The 19,860-nt window shown below is 40.8% G+C and overlaps 1 protein-coding gene across 2 annotated transcripts; it reads left to right on the top strand.

The window, feature by feature from the left end:
• The first annotated feature begins 239 nt into the window (after window positions 1–239).
• Window positions 240–15,189, top strand: LOC131892667 (RYamide receptor-like). 2 transcript variants are annotated; one of them, XM_059242493.1, is made up of 7 exons: window positions 240–767; window positions 7,743–8,061; window positions 9,785–10,085; window positions 10,174–10,627; window positions 13,561–13,661; window positions 14,457–14,547; window positions 14,715–15,189. In XM_059242493.1, exons 2-7 carry the CDS (start codon window positions 7,836–7,838, stop codon window positions 15,039–15,041), a joined length of 1,500 nt encoding a protein of 499 aa, XP_059098476.1. In that variant the 5' UTR covers window positions 240–767; window positions 7,743–7,835; the 3' UTR covers window positions 15,042–15,189. The 2 variants fall into 2 exon arrangements, with proteins under 2 accessions (XP_059098476.1, XP_059098484.1); XM_059242501.1 differs by lacking the exon at window positions 240–767 and having other exon boundaries at window positions 7,678–8,061.
• The last annotated feature ends 4,671 nt before the right edge of the window (window positions 15,190–19,860 follow it).

Genomic DNA, 19,860 nt, shown 5'->3' with positions numbered 1-19,860 from the left:
ATCAAAGTCACGAGTACCAATAGCGCAAAGTGCCAATCACACTTTTATCCCATGAAAACTCAGTTAAGATTGACGGAAAAGCTCAAGATATGAATATTCTGGTTAATTTGTGCATTATTTTGGAAGCTCGGTCACGACAGATTGATGAATAAAGCGCTGATGTTCTCTGGTCACATTCATTGCCCTTTTCGATTTGGTAAAAGTGCCATACGAAACCATCTTTTGTGTAGTGTAAGAACCATGTTACACATAAAAAACTTCTAACAATCACTTCTTACAGATGGTCACACTAGGTTGTTGTAGTGATTTATTTAGCACCAAGTTGCAAGCTCTTCATTTTTATCCCTCGTGCTCACGACCTCATGTTCGAAGAAGGCTTTGAGTATTGGCCTTTACCTCGACCTTCGGCTCGATTGTCCGTCGGAGCTCGTCGTCTCCGCACAATTCTAGGAACGCTAACAATGGTGAAGATTCGTGGGATCGAGGAGAGTGTTCTTGTCGACACGACCGAGGAAAGGCCACCACCGCGAAACGGAGATGGAAAGCTCTTTGCGACGGAGATGGACTCCTTCATGGAAGGAGATTTGGGAGCCCTCATTTCTTGAGGAGAAATATGCAGTGAGACACTAGTGATCATTTGAACGTGACAACGACTGGAACATATCGTTCCGTGTCAACGCCATTCGTGCTGACCATCTCTTTACTGCATGCTGTGGGATTGACGGACGACAGCTAATCAGTCCCAAAATCAACACTCATTTCCACCAGTAAGCCTAGATTTCTTATTGCTTGCCTATTGACACCTTGAAAGATCGATAACATTTCAGGCTGTACTCTGTTCTTGGGAGTTTTACACTTGAGTCAATATACGCGAGAAATTTTGTTCGAGAACCTACCGACCAATCCCGATATTAACGATCAAAGTCGGCTCAGCTTTCACTTATTTTTTTCCCTTCTGAAGTTTTAATCTAGTTCCCCGGCAGACTGAAATTCCCCAAGAGTCTGTTAGACCCCTCTGGTTATTCGGCTAAACCTCAAGCCTGGTTCCAAAGAAAATTCTCGGCCTTTTCAAAGGCCGTTTCTGGAAGCCTTTATTGATCACTTTTCTTGGCTTTTGTCAAAGAGTATCTGTCCATTTGATATCCATTAGACATCGGCTCAGTAGTTGGTCGGTCCGTCGTATCAAATGGCATAATAGAATAAACCTCTCCAGAGTTAGTGAATGTATTACCGACAGCCACTTGCATTATGCGAGATCCGCCATTCTCAGAGGATGCTTTAGACCGAATCATGACCGGATGAATAAGCCTGAGAGAGCCAGCAGACCCTGACCATGAATACAACAAGAATACCGCGACAGTTTTGTGTACAAGTCACTAAGTCAACATTGGTTTTATACAGACGGAATGATGTACGAGAAACGTAGTCTGAGAATGTTTGGCTTAGGAAAATGAGATACACCAGCTTTTGAGGCTCTCCATGTTTTATCTCCGACCAGAAACCCGACACCAACGCGGCCTTATGTCCCAGTTAAGAGTTATCATTAGATACCGACAAATTATGTTGTTTTCACATCGAGCACAAATTGCCGAAGTTGGGCGGTTCGAATGTGCGAAAGAGCTGAACTGAAACATTGGGATGAAAACCGTTTGGTTCAACCCTCTCTCAATTCTGCAGGACATTAGGAATAACTTTTTTGGTTGGAGTCTGGTTATCATCGTAGCTAATTGGCTCAATCGCCTCAATCGAAAGTGTGACCAAATGTTCGAGGACTGGCCGCATTAAACATGGATCAGCTTTGTAAATGAATTTTCCAACGCCTTGATAAGTCTATGACATTGTGGTTTTTTTCTGGTGATTGAGGCCTATCCCTACTATTTGCTGTTTTTTGACGTTTCACGAGAAAATAAGCAAAATAGCTATTACTACTTGCTTTATGAACGACAGGTCGATCATTGATCATATGGAATAAAGTATAATGACGCACTTTCAAGGAGCTAACATCAGCCCTAATACTTTTTTCATAAGGTGAGACTTGCCGCTAGTCGCTCCTTTGAACTGTGAATTTCTGCTCAAGGGAACGACTGGGTCGACAATGGTACCCTCCCCATATATATGTATATAATGGCAAGTAACATGAAACATTTAGCCCTCTTATGGGAGGTATACATTTTTTTATCAAAGGAGGGAATAAACTTATTCATTGTCTACCTTGTTATACCATAAGCTTTGACAAGATATTTGACCCAATCATTTAACTGGCCCAGAATTTGAAATGCATCTGTTTGGGAACACGCGGGTGGGTGTTTTAATATTGGTTGATTGCGGCAGAAAATGGCAATTTTCGTCCTATTTGAGTGCAACAGAAAGGCAATTCCAAATGAGTTTTGTAACAAAAGAAAAACTAAGAATGTGTTTTCCAAGGTACATTTGTATGTACTCAAAGTACGGATACTGGTGTAGCTTTGATGCAACCCGTAAGACAATACGCCTCAGGGCAGGGTGCCTTATCAAGGACTAAATGTACTCACAGTCACAAAAACTTTCTACAAACTGCACTCAAAACAGGGGTTTCTTATCAATACTGATGGACTGCATTTTGTTTAAATAAAAGTGCACTGTCTTCAGTACTTTCCTGGCGCACGAAAATCAAGCCGATTTTTTTTTCACTTTCATCATGAAATGTATGAATAAGAAAGCGAAAACTGTCATTTAATGTGGTTGATAAGCAAACTAGGGGGTGGCAAATCTAAAAATCACCTTATCTTAGGTAATCTTAAAGTCTTTGATCTTTTATCAAAGTGAGCAGGAATCTCACCCAAATCCACCCATAGACATAACATCAACTTTGAGATTAAGTTCCTTTGAAGGAGTTCATTCAGTGTTCTAGAACATGCAAAAGGCCCCTTGGGTTGCTCCTAGCCCGGGCGCTAAAACGTTCAGAAGGTCCTTGACTTTTGAAAGACTGCCAATTCATTAACATTAATTGGGCCACTTCATCGACTTCTTGGTTCCTTTTGAATTCTCCATTCGGAAGGCCAAGATCGCCTTCCATTCCATTTCCTGGGAATCCAAGGGAGTGTGATGTGTGAGCAAATACCAGAGCTAGTGTGCCCAAGACATGTTTCTATAAGCCAATCCAAACAAAAGAGCAGCCCCAATGTCAAAGATGACAATCCAATGGGTTTTCTCAAGAACCCAACCATCAATGGTTTGGTAGACCACTGGATTAAACAACGAGTTAACAACTGTGGCCTTGAATCAGTTCACAATGGCCGCTCTGGAAAGAATCGAAGAGTACTAAGTGTGTTTTGACACATGTACGGAATGGAATATAATCCGTTTAACCATAAAAGACACGAACGAAAACGGCATTGCCATATTTTCTTCGTCAGTATTGTTGTACAATATATGGACGTGTTGGACCGATCGCACCCATTGACTAGACTTGGATTTCTGGACAAAGAAAAGGACGAACATGATCGGAATCATGAACTAAATCACGCTTTTCTCAAGATTGGTTTTCCGGTTCCTAAGCACTAAAAGTAAAGGATGAAGAAGAACCCTCTTAACTAGGGAGGGATAGAAACTTTCCGGTCGGTTCCATTTCCACGCTAAGTTAGTTAGAAGACCGTTTAACGTTCCAAGTGGGACTTGGGCGGTGTTAGAAAGTGTATGAATGTTTGTTGAATGCTAAAAGCCCAGTTTTCTTTTCGGTATTTCGGTCGGTAACCGCCACCAACAAGATAATTAGAATGGAGCCCTTGCATTTGTATTACTTTGTACTAGATAAGCTGTTTCTCATTTGAGCTTAACATCAACTCGCCTCAAGGATCAGTATAATACACACGTGGATTATGCATTGCACGTAGAAATTTGGCCTTATACTAACTAGCTTTGTTCTGGTCGATAATTACATTAGGCAGAGGCCTGATTTGATCAGAATCGATTTTTCAACTGAAGAAGAATATCCACTAATGATGGGAAACTACAAACACAGTTCTTGGCTTTCTCTGACATTCGTGACAAGGGATCAAGTTCTGAACTTAACTCGGCTGAATTATGCTTACCCAGAGTTCAACTGAATGGGGGATCGAGAAGGACAAATGCTCTTTCTAGAGAACATTCCAAAGTCGGTACTTGTAGACATTTGACGATTCTAATTGTGATAAATGGGTGAGGGCTCGGCCACAAGAGCAATTTTAGGTGATATTTATCGTCACCACGGATATCAGCGGCATTCGCAAGCCCCAATTTAGTGTAGGTTTGCCAATGGCCAAGCAACACTTCGGTCTTGAAGCTTGAACTATGTGTCCGTTCTATTGAAATACTTCAACTCCTTTAGTTAGCTTTTTAATCAATTAAATCCAAACGTGATTGGATCATTTGGAGTGAAGCCCAAAGCCTACTCTTTTGATTGAACTTTTTAGTGACCTTATGAAGGGTAAAATCTAGAACAAATATAATCCTATAAATATCATCCTACCAGCAAAACCAAACCCAAAGACCTGCAGAAAAATAAGTTGGGTCGCAGCAATGAAGTAGCAAGGTCACACCCCATGTTTTATTCAATACATAAACGTCATACGTCAAACTTCATAAGCCATGGGTACTAGGACAATTAACTAAAAGACCGTTTTCGTCCCACTACTTGCGAAATAAGTGATGTTATCGCTTCACGTTTTCATTCGTTGAAAATATTTTTGAACTCACAAATCCCTGAAGGTAGCTTGGAGGGGCTGGTTTAGATATTTCTCAACAACCAAGCGATAGGCTGTTTTTAAACAAATCTATTACCTCTTAGCTATCACCAAGCATTGCTCTCTATTTCAGTTGTCATTCAATTTGGGCAAATCAAAGCTCCATTTGAGATCATTCTCATCGCATAATAAACATGAATGACCAACCCATCTAAGCATGTACGTACAGTACATGTATGTATTACGTTCTTCTCGTGCTTCTTTATCTGGATGGACAGACGTTTGTCGTTCAGTTCTTCTTCAATGTGCTATGTGATGAAAGCTCACTTATCTGTGAAGGGAAAAGAAGCAGAACGCTCTTGAACGAGCACGCAAGACACAGACCGAACTCGTTGTTTTATCCTCTTGTTCCACGACGTTTTTAGTCAAAACTAAGAGGTGTCCCGACTGACTTTTGTCGCCTTGCTTTTGTCATAGTAGAGCGCTTGACTTTGATGCCTGACATTTACACTAAACTTGTCGGGCCCTCTTGATTGATCTGAGAGTGGCATGCTGGACTGTAGTACACACATAAATACATAGTACATGTATGTACATAATTATTGAGTTTGGGTCCGCCTTATCATTTTCTACGCCCACGTCTTTCCAGCCTTGAATATTTATTCAGAACAACCTTGAGCACCGACCTACGATAGTTAGTTTTCCATAGAGATGATTTGGAATTTTAGCCCATAGTCGAGGGATTTGTCCTTCCGTACTGTTTAAAATAGAGCCTTTCTTGTGAAAGGAGTACGTACTGGAGGTTTTGTGTACTTCAGGTACAAATATCAATCTTAAGGGAGAAGTTGGACGGATTTATAGGGCCTGATTCTCGGTAGAACGACTGAGATTGGAACATTATGCCACGAATTATTCGGACCTATTAAACCGGAATGATGGGAATATTTACTAGCAAGGGATTGACGAGACATCAAGAGGATGTACGCACATGGCATTGCTATTTTGATTGTCAGTGCTCGTTTTGATGATTACAGTTTTTTCGTTTGTTCCATGTTCCGTTGACCAAATGGGCAATTAGCTCATTAGTTCTTTTTTTAGATAAGGTTTGCAGATAAACCGTCCAGAAAGTCGATTAAGTGGCACCAAATCCATATTGGACGAGGAGATTAATGATCACATGGATTATGGAAGGTTGGTCACGTAAATAAGTACAAGATAACTATTCGTATGATCCCATAGTTACATCTCTTGGAATATCGGATATACCGTAAAAGCCAGTAAAGCAAAATACACACGACTAAATGTCCGATAGTTGGAATGGATCTTCAATAATGCACAAGACACTCCTAAATTTCTATCACCGAAATGTGATATTAATTACTTGCGATTGTGCCGAAAACAAACAAAATGGAGATGACAAGCAAAAGTCAAAAGTCTCAAAAGTCATTTCAAAGCGTAGCAAATCATCTCATCAACAGCTTTGGATGTTGGTAGGTGTCTCGTTTGTACAATCTTGCGAATGAGATTTGCCAGGTTTCGCTCTAGGGTGCAACCAAAATGTTCATCAAAATAGAGAATAGACTTGGTACTGGAAGGCATGGAACTCATGACGTATTATATGTCAAGGTAACTTTGGGAACTTGTAGGACAATGTCAAGTTTCCTTCATTGACAAAGAAGGGTTTCAGCTTTGTTGGAAAATGATGAAGGCTCTCAAAGTTGCTTGCTTACCGCCCAAGCCAACCAATACTAAGCGGAAGTAATCTTTTGAACAACACGGAACTTTGGTCCCTTGGGCACGTCCACAAAGGCTTCGACGACGGCCAAAATCATCACGGCCAGCTCTCGGCCAAAGTGCCTCTCATTTTGAATGCTCCATACTCACAGAGTACTCAGAGAATCGCAGAGTTGTTGGATGCAAACTTTCTTTCCCTCTGAAACTGACACATCCTAATAAGAGGCAATTTCTATCCCGAATTTGGGATTGATCCTCAAACCATGAACCTGTGGGAACATGGAATAAAAATGCTTAAATCGCACCATTAAACTCTCGTTTCCTAACGTGCTTTGTTGAGGTAATCAGCGTCGAACAATCACGAGGTTTTTTTTTGCTTTTATCTGAAGACACCGATTAGGAACAACTAATTTTGACAATTAATTTCGTTCACAAGTGAGGCTTTCACCGCTGGACCCAAACTGTCCATTCCATAGAGTGAAAAAAAACCTGTCAGAATATTTCGATTCTTATTCTGCTGATCAATCTCTCAACATCTTGAAGCCCCTACGAAAGAAGAAGTAAAGACCAGGCAAAATGAAGGGAATTGGTTAACCCCCCCCCCCCCCCAGTCACCAATGCATGAAGTCTACCTTCCATCTGATTAGATCGACGTTTTGTGTAACAAAGCAGTTTTCAGAACTCGCGGTTCCACTCCAGAAATTGGTTGGCCACATTGGTTCCGATGACTAACGAGATTTTCACGAGGTCCTAAGCTTAAGGACTCTTCTTCTGAAGAACCGGACAAGAAGAAGCACGATTATCATGACAGAGGAGGGCGTGGGGGATTTTCATTTTTTTAGAATTGCTCTGGGCGTGATTGATCCGAGACCTGTGAAAACTTGTTCAGTTGTTCGGTGCAGCCTTACAATTACTCTATGATCATTTATCTCTTGATATGAAGTTGATGGTGCGCATTTCTTCTCCGATGGATGATGAACCCTAGTCATGTTTTAGTGATTCCTGATGAAGGAAAACATGGTGGGAGCAATTCCTGATTGGAGGCATAACAAAGATTTCCATGAGATGGATTATTCACTGAGCATTACTTGGCTCGGAGGTCTTTGAGGTTCCTAAGCTTTCATGGGGATTCCATATTCATGATGGAAAGAATCCACCGATCCGTCAAATACCGATTAACCATCGAAGAAGAAGATTCGGAATCCGTCGACTGTTCCTTTTTCAATAGCGCTCATTCAATCATCGCCCTAATAAAGCGATTGAACTCGAGGATCCCGCCCCTAATCGCCTCCATTTCATTTTTTCCAGTTGGAGGAGGTGAAGGTCCCAAGATCCTCTTATTTGGTGTGAAAGAACCCAAAAACGCTCCTTCATCACTGGAGGCGAGAAATTGGATCGGCCATGCGTTCCAACTTCACCGGGTTCCATAATGGATCCAATGGCGAACTGTTGAAACTGGCCACGTCCAGTTTCGAGGACGTGATCGATGAGGCTTTGGTGGAGCCTCCATTTGATGGGAGAGTACCTAATATGACTGTGATAGACAACATGACTTACTGTTGGGACGAAGCTCTACAAAGCTACACGTGGTGTCACCACGAATATCAACTTTATTCCGTACCCTTGGGTAAGTAGAAATGAGTTGGCGAAAAAATAGCATATCACGCACATACAGCCTTCATTAAATCTCCTTAAAGGAGTGGATTAAAGGTCACACGTACGTATGGCTAAACTTGGTCATATTCACTACTCACTGAACATGTTCCCTTTTGCACAAGCCTTTTTCACTGTCGTCTTTGTTGCGAGGATGACGTCTCATGGGACTCAATTTGACAAAGGCAATTTTCAATGAATTTACTTAGAGGGTTTCTTTGCCAGGCTTAAGCAACGATTTGGATCCGGGATTGGGTTTTAGTCTATGTTTTTGAGTTGCTAAATGAACCCAGGAACCCCTTTTGAACACCCTTTTCAGTCAATATTTTGGCGTCTTCTATACTTGCCACGGGTAACTTCTTAATGAGTAGGGGAAAAGCAGGGCAAAATTGCTGCAATTATTTAACTTACCCTTTTTGTATCTTTATTATATAACGAATGTAAGCCTTATTAAGTTAATCCTTTGTCAAGGTGAAGAAAGGTTCGCGGCCATTTATGGAACTTCTACATAAATGAGCGTGGCAGAATACATTGACCTTCCTAAAATCTTATGACGTTGAATAATAAGTCTCAGATGTTTCATGCAACGTACAAAATGAGATCTGATTTCGGCACTTAGCGGATACAGATATTGAATAATGGGATAATCTGCCATATTATGGGGGAATTCCCTGAGGAAGGTAGGAAATGATTTTTGAAGTGAAGCAATGCAAGTTAACATTAGAGAAAGTAAGCAAACCTTGGATACGATGATTGACTTGCCTTGTTAAGATGAATAAACCGGCAACAGGTTCTACAAAATGAAAAGTTCGGATCAGTTGAGAAGGTCAAACCATGATTTGAGTGCAAGATTAGCAGTTTTAACAGCGGTTTTCGAGCAATTTGTGTCATTCCCCACTACTGTATAGTATATTCTGCTTCTCTATTCCTCCTTTTTCTCTCTCTCTCTCTTTCTCTGCATCTCTGTTTTCCCCAACAAACCTTCTTTCTTGACATGATGCTGAAAGTGAATCAAGTGGAATGTAATGGATTCCCAGACTTTTTTATTCCCTCTGCTCGCTTTTGGCGAGAGGGAAAATCTGCTCGGGTTTTTCGAAAGCTCAAAGCTTCAGAGTTTTACGAATAAGAGTGAAATGGGCGTCAAAATCCCCGTGGGAGGCTGATATTGAAATGAGGCGGTGTTTAAGCAGAAGAGAAGCTTTTAGTCTTATAAATGACGGTTGAGCTCTCGAGTGGTGAGAGGAATATCAATTACTGTCAAGTCGCTGGTTTGATAAAGTAAACTCCTCTCGCAACTTAGAGAGTCATTTCGCCACAAAGAAATCGACCGAATATAAGAAACAAGGAGGTTCCTTTAACTCCAGCAAAAAAGAAACGCAATCCCATCCAAGCAAATCTGGTTCAAACATCAAACTGAAGGAGAAAACCAAGGTCTGTCACGTGGGAGTTTTGATCCCCCTGGAGAGGCAACTTTTTCCTCAACACTGTTCTGTACGTACAAAGAAATCTAGTAGCTCTGTACTTATAACATTGCCAATTTCGAGTCCATTGTCGGATGAAGACAAAGAAAAGGATGAAATGGCCCAATTTACTCGGAAATTACCAACCATGTCAATCATGTCTCTCTCGAATGGTTGCTTCCATGGGCGCAAATAAAGCCGTCATTGTGATTCTCATCGATATTCTTCCAATTTCAGCCGTTATCCTTTTCTTGTCCTTGTGCTATGGGTTCATCTCGTTAGTGGCCATTGCGGGCAACATCCTGGTCTTTATGGTGGTGGCCTTCACACGGTCAATGCAAAATGTGACCAACTTCTACATTGCCAATCTGGCCTCGGCCGATGTCATTATCGCCGTGTTCTGCATCCCATTCCAATTCTACGCGGCTCTTCTCCAACGTTGGGACTTGCCCGAGTTCATGTGCAAGTTCTGTCCCTTCACGCAGACCCTCAGTGTCAACGTCAGTATCTTCACGCTCGTAATGATATCGTTAGACAGGTGAGACCTGACACGAGCAGATATTGACGCCATGGTAGATATTGACGTTTTGAATCTCTCATGCATGTATGATGATCTTGTCACGCAGATATCAGGCCATTATGAACCCTTTGGCGGAGCGATCCACCAAGACCACGTGCAAGCTGATCATCCTGGGTCTTTGGGTGTTCAGCGCCATTCTGGCCCTTCCCATGATCTTCATCTTCGAGTTCACATATGTGTTCGACGAGTCGAATGGAGGCGTCAAACCATTCTGTATGTTGGCTTCTTTGTTGGAGGAAGACCCGCATAATGGATTGGAGTCCTCGTTGAATAACACAACTTTGTCCACTTCGCTGGAGCATCATCAGGAACCCGGATGGGTGGAAAAGATAATGACCCTTGAAACGTACAACTTAGCGCTCACGATCGTTCAATACGTGTTGCCTTTGTTCATCATCAGCTTTGCTTACATCCGTATGGGAATGAAGTTGTGGCTCTCCAAAACCCCGGGAGTCGCTCAAGTGAAACGAGACGAGATGATTGTCGTCAACAAGAAGAAGGTAAACACACAAAGCCAGCCAGCTAGCCACACACATACGTATGTAGATAGATAGACAGTCAGTCAGTTAGTCACTCAATTAAGCAACTAGTCTCGACACAGGAAGGAATTCCATCCAATTCAAGGCCTTCAATAAAGACGTATTGACATGAATATGTGAACCAATTCTCCATGAAGGGAAGGGAGCACGCTTTCAATAAAACCCGTTACAAACGTAAGTCTTGGATCGGGCACACTAGAGCTAGGTTTTTCCGGTTTTCCGCACGACATTGAACTCCAATTGCGTGTCTCAGGCACAATGTCAATGTACGAACCGAGAGACCACAATCCAAAATGGAGGCTGATTGGAAGGGTAATGGTTTGGGATGCATATTTGGGAGGGGGCTCTCACCACCAACAGCTGTGCATTCGTGCCAAAAGAAATCCCCTACTAAGTATCTGTACAAGTGGAAAAAGTCATTTTGCCCTGGGGCAGTTACCCACTTTGAATATTAAATAGGTTCGAATAGTTAAATCTGAGTTGTGGGTGGATCGAGCTAGTCGGCATCTGTCTGGTTTTCCTCGCTTGTCTTTTGGCCAGCACTCTCACATGTACGAGAACATGCTCGGAAACTTGTTCGAGCAATTAAGTTTATCCCCCGGGATCTGCATAATCACCATATCTGAATCCCGCCCTTCAAACGGACGAAGATCGTAGGAGGAAATGGCAACAGTAGTTACTACAATTTGGGAATTCTGATTCCCAGCCACCTCAAGAAAATCGAAGACAAATTTGATTATTGAGAATCGATTATAAGAAATTGAAAAAATCTTAGTCACCCTATCCAAGCCAGTCAGAAGCACTCGCCATAGACATTCAAAATTAAAGGGAGGACGATGGCAAGTTTTCAGCTGTACCTAGAAGAATTGTTGTCAACCCGGTTTTTTTCTATGGTTCAAGTTTTCAGCTGTCCAAGGTTAGTCAGCTAAATGGGTGATACAACATGGACAAACAAAGAAATTTGACTTGCATGAATAAAGATTACGAGTGAGATGAATTCATGTCAGTGGTGTCAGTGGTTGCCAGAAACATTCAAGCATTCCTTGAAAGTGAATCAAAGGTGTTTTTACTCCTAGAGAGCAAAAAAGAGCCTGGAATTCCAATCTCAATCACCTTGAATTATAAACTATCAAATACGTGAAGACTGGAGCATAATGGCTGGAAATGATCAGCAGTAGCCTCTTTGAAAGGATGAAGGGGCAAAACCGATCCAAGGTAAGGCCTAAATCATCGGTCTGACCCCGTTTCTTAATGAGATAAAAGTCTATCGGGGTATCCGACGACAATTGGAAAGACCTCCAGTTCAATTGCGACCTCCATGATCTAGTGTATTGTTGCATGTTCAGCCGGTGGGGTTGTTTTTCGAAGGCCGAGAAAATTAGTGCAGCCCTTGCGTTTTTTAGTCTGTTGTTTCTTTTTCGTTAGGCGATGCTTGTTTTCTATTTCCTCGACCTCTTGTTGAGACGTTCACCCTTTCAATGCCGTCTGCAATATGTATGGCCCCTCATGAATCTAACGATCGGCGGTTGGGGTTTGAATAGGGGCAAAGACCTGAAGGGACAATTCTTTGTAGATGCCGCAGGAAACGAGAATGTGACCATCCTCTGTTCTATACTTGTGGGTGCACATCACCCACAAGAAGTTGGATAGACTTGATAACTAACTTAATTGCTAACTAGTACGGTATTTATACAGACCAGAATAGAACAGTTTCAATGAGCATGAGCAACGTGCTCATGCACCAATATAACACACCCTCCGACACATGTAACTGATTATTGAACAAAATCAACATATGGCTTCAGGGCTTTTTTGGGTCTCACTTTTCTCATCCATATATTTACCTCCCGTTATTTTATTTATATTTACTGTTAATATTTACCGGAATTTTTGAACATATTTTCAGGCCCTAAGCACCCGAAGTATCACGTTTTCTGGTCTAAATCAAAAGTGCACTTCAACTTCACATTTCATTCATTTTGTCCCAAAATGCTTGTCACATTATTTCCTCTAGCCGACGGGTTTTCAAGCAATAAATAGCGTAGCTTTGTTGCTGAAGATAAGTTGTCAGTCACATGTTTTCCCTCGAACCTGAGGTAAAAAGCGCAAAATGGACTGCATTATTTGCTACTGCCTTTTCATCAAAGAAGAAAGAGCAACAATCACGGCAACACAAGACGAAAGTACGGATGCTTTTGAACGGCAACTGAGCCCGTACATGGGCGGCCAACTATGCTACGCTATGGACGAAACTGAGTTGGATAATTTAGGTTATTCTCTACGACACGATTGATGAAAAACAAGGGGATTGAAAAACGCCAATAATGATTAGACGTTTCGATCACATTAATTATTAAGATTGATTGGATTTTGGCTCTGAGGTACTTAGTCGTAGTTTGGTTCGAGCTTTACCCCGAGATGCATTGGTGCATTGGTTGAAAGCGTGGCCATCATTTATGTAAGCAGTTCAAATGCAAGACATGCCAACGTTGTACGTACGTTCAATGAAAGCCAACTCAATTGAGATGGAGGCTCGAGAGTGAAGGTTAGTAATTCATTTGGTGTTCGGTCACCCACAGAAGTTAATCGGGGTCTCACTTCCCTAAGTAAGATCTGTCAGAGGTGAAGGCGCACGCTCAATAGTTTGGCATACAAACCTCTTTGACCATGCTATGGACAAAAAATGTGCTTAGCTTGTTATGCTTCTATAAACTCGAAATGAAAATGAAATAAAGAAATATTCTGCTTATGAGAATTCAAAAGACGGAGAAATCAATGCAGAAAAGGCAATCAATCCAATTAGCCTTTTTGCAAAAAAAAAACTGCAATAAAACAAGAATAAACGAACCTTTTTGCACAACTCAAAAAGAACCATGTACTCTTTGCTCTTTCAGACCATCAAGATGCTGGTTGTCGTCGTCACCATTTTCGGCATTTGCTGGCTGCCCTGGCATCTTTATCAGGTTTCCGTCATTCTAGTGCCCGAAATCAACGAGTAAGTCCCAAATTCATCCAATGCTCGGGCTAATTACTTTCATTCTCTACTCTATCGTTTCCTTTTAGTGGGTTCTTTAGACACTTCTGCCTTTAAGAGGTTTCTGTACTCGATGAATGAAGGATGTTATGTACGTATGTGAGGTGGAGGGTCAGGGGTGGGACAACCTCTTTAGATCAGAGTAGAGGTTTCTATGGAACATGACATGCAATGTGAAACCCCCAATGTTAAGAGGTATGTTCGGCTCTTGGCTGGTATCTCTTCATTTGATTCAGCGAACAGATCCTGATGCGGTGGAATGAAAAAAAACTACTGCGATGTGATCAATCTGTCGGCGACTCAAATTTTCAACTTGATGCTTTCAAGTTGGACTCAGTTTTATTTTTTCGGGTTAAGTCTAGAAAACTTTATGAACCGATTCAATTCAAAGCCAAGATTTGATACGCCGCAATCTACCATCAAATCGTTAAAGCAAATGAGTGAATATTATCTCGAGAAAATGTCCAACTTATGTTGTTCAGCACGAAATTCCCAGGAAAATAGGTTTCAATAAAAGAAATGTTTTTTGTTTGCTTTTTCTTTGAAGGCGTAGAAGCTCATACAACAAGCGTCCTTGTGGTCTATTTTAGATGCTGATCCTTCTTGGGTCCTTACTGCTTCAAAGAAATTTGTAGTCCGTCCTTTTAGCCCGGAATTCAACAGATGGGATTATTTTCAATGGGCTTGACGAGTCTATTCTGTGGAATATTGGATTCATTGAGTAGTAATGAACTTCGATGTCATCTCTCATTCTAGGTACCGCTATATCAACATCATCTTCTTCTTCAGCCATTGGTTGGCCATGTTCAACAGCTGCTGCAACCCTTTCATCTACGCCATTTACAGCGTGAGTATTCATTCTCCAAATTTAAAATGCAACCCACAGCCTTTGAAGATCCCCGACAAACCCCCGACAAAGAAGTCTGGCAAAGTCTTTTTTCTCTTTCAAACAATGAAGGGCTCGTCCACGCATACACCAATGTTTATTGTTCCAATTTTGGATCTCTTCCATAGGAGAAGTTCAAGCGAGAGTTCAAGCTGTTTGCCCATTGCAAGATCTGCCGGAGGTTTCTGCTTCGGCAAACTTCCAACAACCATTTCGAGGATCGCAGTCCCACCTCAATACGGATGGGATTCTCGCTTCATCATCAGTTCCAAAATGGAACATCGAAGGTCAACAACGTAGGAGGAGCACCTCTCGTCTCGGCCCAACTACCTGCAGTGGCCAATTCCAACTTGAAACGACACGAGGAACAACTGCAGCGGACTCGAAGTGGTCCCATTGACCAGATCCAAGAAACGGTATTGAGGAGGACAGACAGATCCCAATTGTCTGCCTGAAGTGGAACAAGGATCCGCCAAATGAAGCGCAGACGCCACTTCAGAACCACCCGATCTCAGACGGCTTTCAACCAAGCTTCAAATCTACCTAAATATATGGCTGTATGGTATTTTTCCTAGTGATATCAATAAAATATTGGAATCAACTAGAAAAGAGATCTTGTGAGGGAGTTAGTGATTCCCTTTGAGAGATGTTTATGTCAATATTAGTTAAGCTTCTGATGAGGGGTTGGACGGTTCTTCTCTTTACTTTTCCTCGGTTTTGAAAGATTGATAAGTCTGCTTTGTAAGATGCAAGGCACTCCTACAACTAAAAAGTCAGATCCTTTCACGATAAGGAAAAATTAAAAGTCGAGGGCCCATACCCTGCTTTGATGAAACGACCGAATCTTAGTACACATCAACTTTTGCAATAAGAGATGAGCTCGAAGGTTTAGACGCTTCCCTTTATTTCTTACCGCCGACGGCAAAAAGAGCGCTATGGAAGGGTATTGTTTAGTTGAAGTAGAAAAGCATTTTTTCACTTCTTAGCACTACCATGGCCTGAGTTAGAAAAGGTTTAGGCTTGAATTAAAATAAGGCCACCTAGGCATACATTTGATTAGAATAGTAGCAATTACCAAACAAAATAAAACAGGAACGGTGGGGAAGTCCGCAATAATAGAAACCAATAAGAAAACTACCTGCCCACCAACCCAATCTCTGCATTTCAAGTGTACTAGAGTCATTAAATCAATAGGAAGTGATGGTCTCTGGCTGGTACCATTTCATTGGGCAAAACTCAACTCAACAGAGTAATCAGCTCCGTCAATTTAAGGGATTAAAGTACTTGAAACACACAAGTTTGCCAAGCAAACAATTGATATTTTGTGAATGAAGTGTGTGCCTTGATGCCGATGCATTGGTGATTCAAAGCATAATACTGGCAATAAATGCAAAAAAATGCGTTTCGGACCTAACAAGTCCCAGGAGCAGCAAGCAAGTCAAAGGGCCCATGGCACTCATTTGGTGGAAGGCGGTAAAAAAAGAACGGAAACATCTAAACCTTTAGAATCATCTCTTATTGTGAACGGAATCAAGGAATCGTCTGCCGAAAAAATGCTTAAATATATAATATATATAAATATAAATCTTCATACATGAACAGTAACCCAAGTATAACAATAAGTAATAAATTCAATATCATGCTGATTAGCATCAATCCATATTCCAACCAAAATATCATCGCAAACTTTTCGGTTCTCTTTCGCATTAAACATTGAAGTCTAAACAGATAAGAAAGTTCAAAATGAAAATGCAAACTAAGGCCAATTTGTGTAGCACACTTGGTGATATTCAATTGAATGTTCAACCGTATTGTTAGAACAAGTAACAATTTTCCGAAGCTTTACTTTACTTCATATTTTCACTCAACCTCGATGAGCCTCTTCTCGAACGCTACCACGCAGAGATAATCCCAAGAGCTCTCCATATTTATGTCAGATTAATTGGGAAAGGCATTTCGGTAGTTGGCAAATTGATCACCGTTTTGTCTCAACTAATCCACTACTCTGCTTTTCATCCAATGACAATCTTCAACTGGAAATGTCAAGTACATTGCCTTAAAATAGTTTTGAGTATCAGTCTTCTCATACAATTTCTGTCGCCATTGATTGGTGTTAGAGTGTAAAACAACTATGACAAACACTATCTCCAAAATTTTCACCCGTGCGTGAGTTAGAAGCTCAAATTTCATATTTGGCCTCGAAGAATAATTACTAGCTCAAATGCAGGGTTCTTCTTGAATGCCCTTGACCATGAATGGATGGATGAATTCTTCTAATCAAGAGGGTAGACAGTTCCAGTTATCAAGTTTGAGAGAAAGGAAAACGTAAAGCCAATGTGAGAGACTGGCTATTTAAGGGATCCGGAGTAGAGAGGAAGAGCTACATACAAAACGTTTCAAATCTGGAAAACGTGCTAATGCAATATTTGAGAAAGCAGCACTCTGTAGAATGTACTCTGCACTGCTGAACCATGTTTGACCTTGGGTAAACAAAAATACGATTATATTCGAAGATTGCTTTGATAGCTCGGATGACATATAGTGCTTCAGTATTGCAAGAAGTTTTTCATTTGATATTGGAAGAACATACTTGACCAGAATTATGTCTAAAGCAGTTGAGACTTGGAACATATTCTCAACAAAATGGAAAACGATTTCATTACATCGGTTTGCAATAAAACTAGCAGCTTTTGCATAGCTTGACGTTGTTAAGTTTTCACATAATATATGCGCTATGGATTATTCCGATTGTGTCTTGCTTTCTTTTGGTTTTGTTCTGTTTACTTAGACTACAGACATAAGCGTAACTCTTTCTTACATTGTCGCAACTTGTAGACCAAGGACATATCAGGGTCATTTTCTACCTTAGAGCTCCTCATGATTTTGTCGTCTCAATATATTGAAAAACATGTGTATCTATTTATCCAAAATCAAGGTTAATGTGTTCGGCAAGTGTAATTCTAGCAAAGTTTAAACTCATAATCGTAATTCAAAATAATCTATGGTTCCTTCATGTTGCTCTGCTGTTGCGATGAATGGCCTAAGGGTCAGTGTCTAAAGACAAATTAAGATGAGTCTTTGGCTGAACGAGTCTATCACTTTTTGAATAAAAACACTGAACAACATTGAGCAATAGTCGTGAAACTTAGATGCTCCATACCCCAGCAAAGTTTTCATTTAAAGTTTTGACTCAATCCATTGGTAGTTAGAGCATAGTACTTGCATTCTTTTTTGTTTGTGCCCTGGCATTGTGTGGAGTTAGCCTGAGAACCAATTAGGGCCAAAATGAGAACAAATGAGGCACAGTTTTTGACTAAAGAATTCATCCTGGTGTTTTACATCAAAATATCACAAAACAGCGACACTATATATGTAGATTTAAAACATAGATGCGATACATTGCACATGGTTTACCATTATAATTTTGATTAGGTGATTGCTGCAAAATCCTTCCCAAGCCAGCTTTATCAAAAAATGAATTTAAAGATATGATTTATTGTGCCGTGAAAATTATTTCTTCTGGTGTCAGAAATTCTTGGAGGGCGACACCAATTTTGGTTAAATTATTTTTCAAACATATTACAACATTTAAGAGAATATTGTGTCAACTTATTTAGCACCTGGCATAACATGCCTCTGTTATCTAGAGGCCAATAATATTTTTTGCGTAATAGACCTATTGAATAATTTAATAAAAAATTAAAAAGACAGCCATGTTTGACTCCATTCCTTGGGAAAAGGTAACACAAAAAGTTACTGACAAGGGTCACTTCAACTTGATAGATTTTCTTTCAGCTCTGCCAATTTAAACTCAAATATATCCATGGGTTAAAAAAGAAAATAACTTTAATTTGCCGCGTGCATATGTGTAGAAATGAAATAAATACGTCATTCAGCAATGTATGATGGTTTTTTTGTAAACGCCAACCCTTAAATAAGCATCTAATCCATACACGAAGCAATGTTGCCGTGAGGAGTACCAATGCATGCATGAATATAGACTGTCTGCAGTTACAATAACCACTGCCCGCCATTAAATTAAAGGTGTAAGTTTAGTAATCGTTACGTTTTCAAGAAAATCGTTTTGACTGGCTTACTGTAGTACATACGCGCTCCAGGAACGAAGAATGATGCTGTCACGTGTACGTATGTTTTTGACTTTGACCATGAGTGAAGGTGGAACATGGGAACAGAACAAAGTTCGACAACTTCAGAATTTGTCACAAGCACAAACTGAAGAAAAAGTGCACGTTCCGCAGCATGAGTTCGTTTGCTTTGTAGCCTGTCTCGTTCTGACATTCCTGTGATTGATGGAACCAAACATACTCTTCTGGGCGGGAAAATTAACCTTCATTCAATTGGAAATCACTCCGATTGCGATTCTTCTATCAGGATCCTTTTCGACCCCTCAACTCTCAAATCTTTTAGAGACATGGGAAAAGCTGGACAGTCCTGAAGCGACAATTTTTGGGTTTTTTTTTTGTCTCGAAGACTTGACTCGAGACATTTTTGTGAAGGAATTCTTGTCCCATGAGTGAGCCATAATGAGAATTTCCCACTTCCTCTTCGACCCCTCGATAGACCCATACAAGGTCCATTAGTTTGAATTGTGGAAAACAAGAAAGATAAATGAGAACTCGAACTTGGACCAATTGAATGGAAATATTCCCACTCAAATACAGATGCTTTTATGCTATCAAGCTTGTAGTGGAATAACAACAGGATATAAGTATTTGTTTAGGATCATGGTATTGACCCAACGAGACTGTCTCTGGGCTTTGGGCTTTGATTGGCCCCCTTCATAATGCAGTAAAACGAAAATTTGGGAACGCTCTCATTCTCAAGCCTCATCTTTTCCTCAGGCCCAGTAAGTGGAAAGGAGGAAAAGGGCTAACCATGTGGGGTGTTTGCCTTTACTCGGCTGCACTTGCGTTAATTGATCGAGTTGACTGAAAGGCATCTGCATTATTATTATGCTCCTGACACATTAAAATTCTGGGTTATATTTCTTCGGTATAAAAAGTAGAAAACTGACATTTCAAGCGGAGCAATTAAAGATAGGCTTGTGGATGCACACATGTTTGGCCTCTATACATTACATTAGTTGTTTTAACTCTGCCCTCATCAAGGGACATCAACTCCAATGACACTAACTACATTTGGAACACTCTCGTCATTGCCCTCGATTGCGGGATATGCGTATTCTCGAGTGTTGCACTTCAAAACATATGACTCAAGTGTCTGAGGGAAATACCCCTACTGGTATCAAGTAAC

This window comes from Tigriopus californicus, chromosome 1, assembly GCF_007210705.1.
Source record: "Tigriopus californicus strain San Diego chromosome 1, Tcal_SD_v2.1, whole genome shotgun sequence".
NCBI lineage: Eukaryota > Metazoa > Arthropoda > Copepoda > Harpacticoida > Harpacticidae > Tigriopus > Tigriopus californicus.
This window is presented reverse-complemented; position numbering and strand designations above follow the sequence as displayed.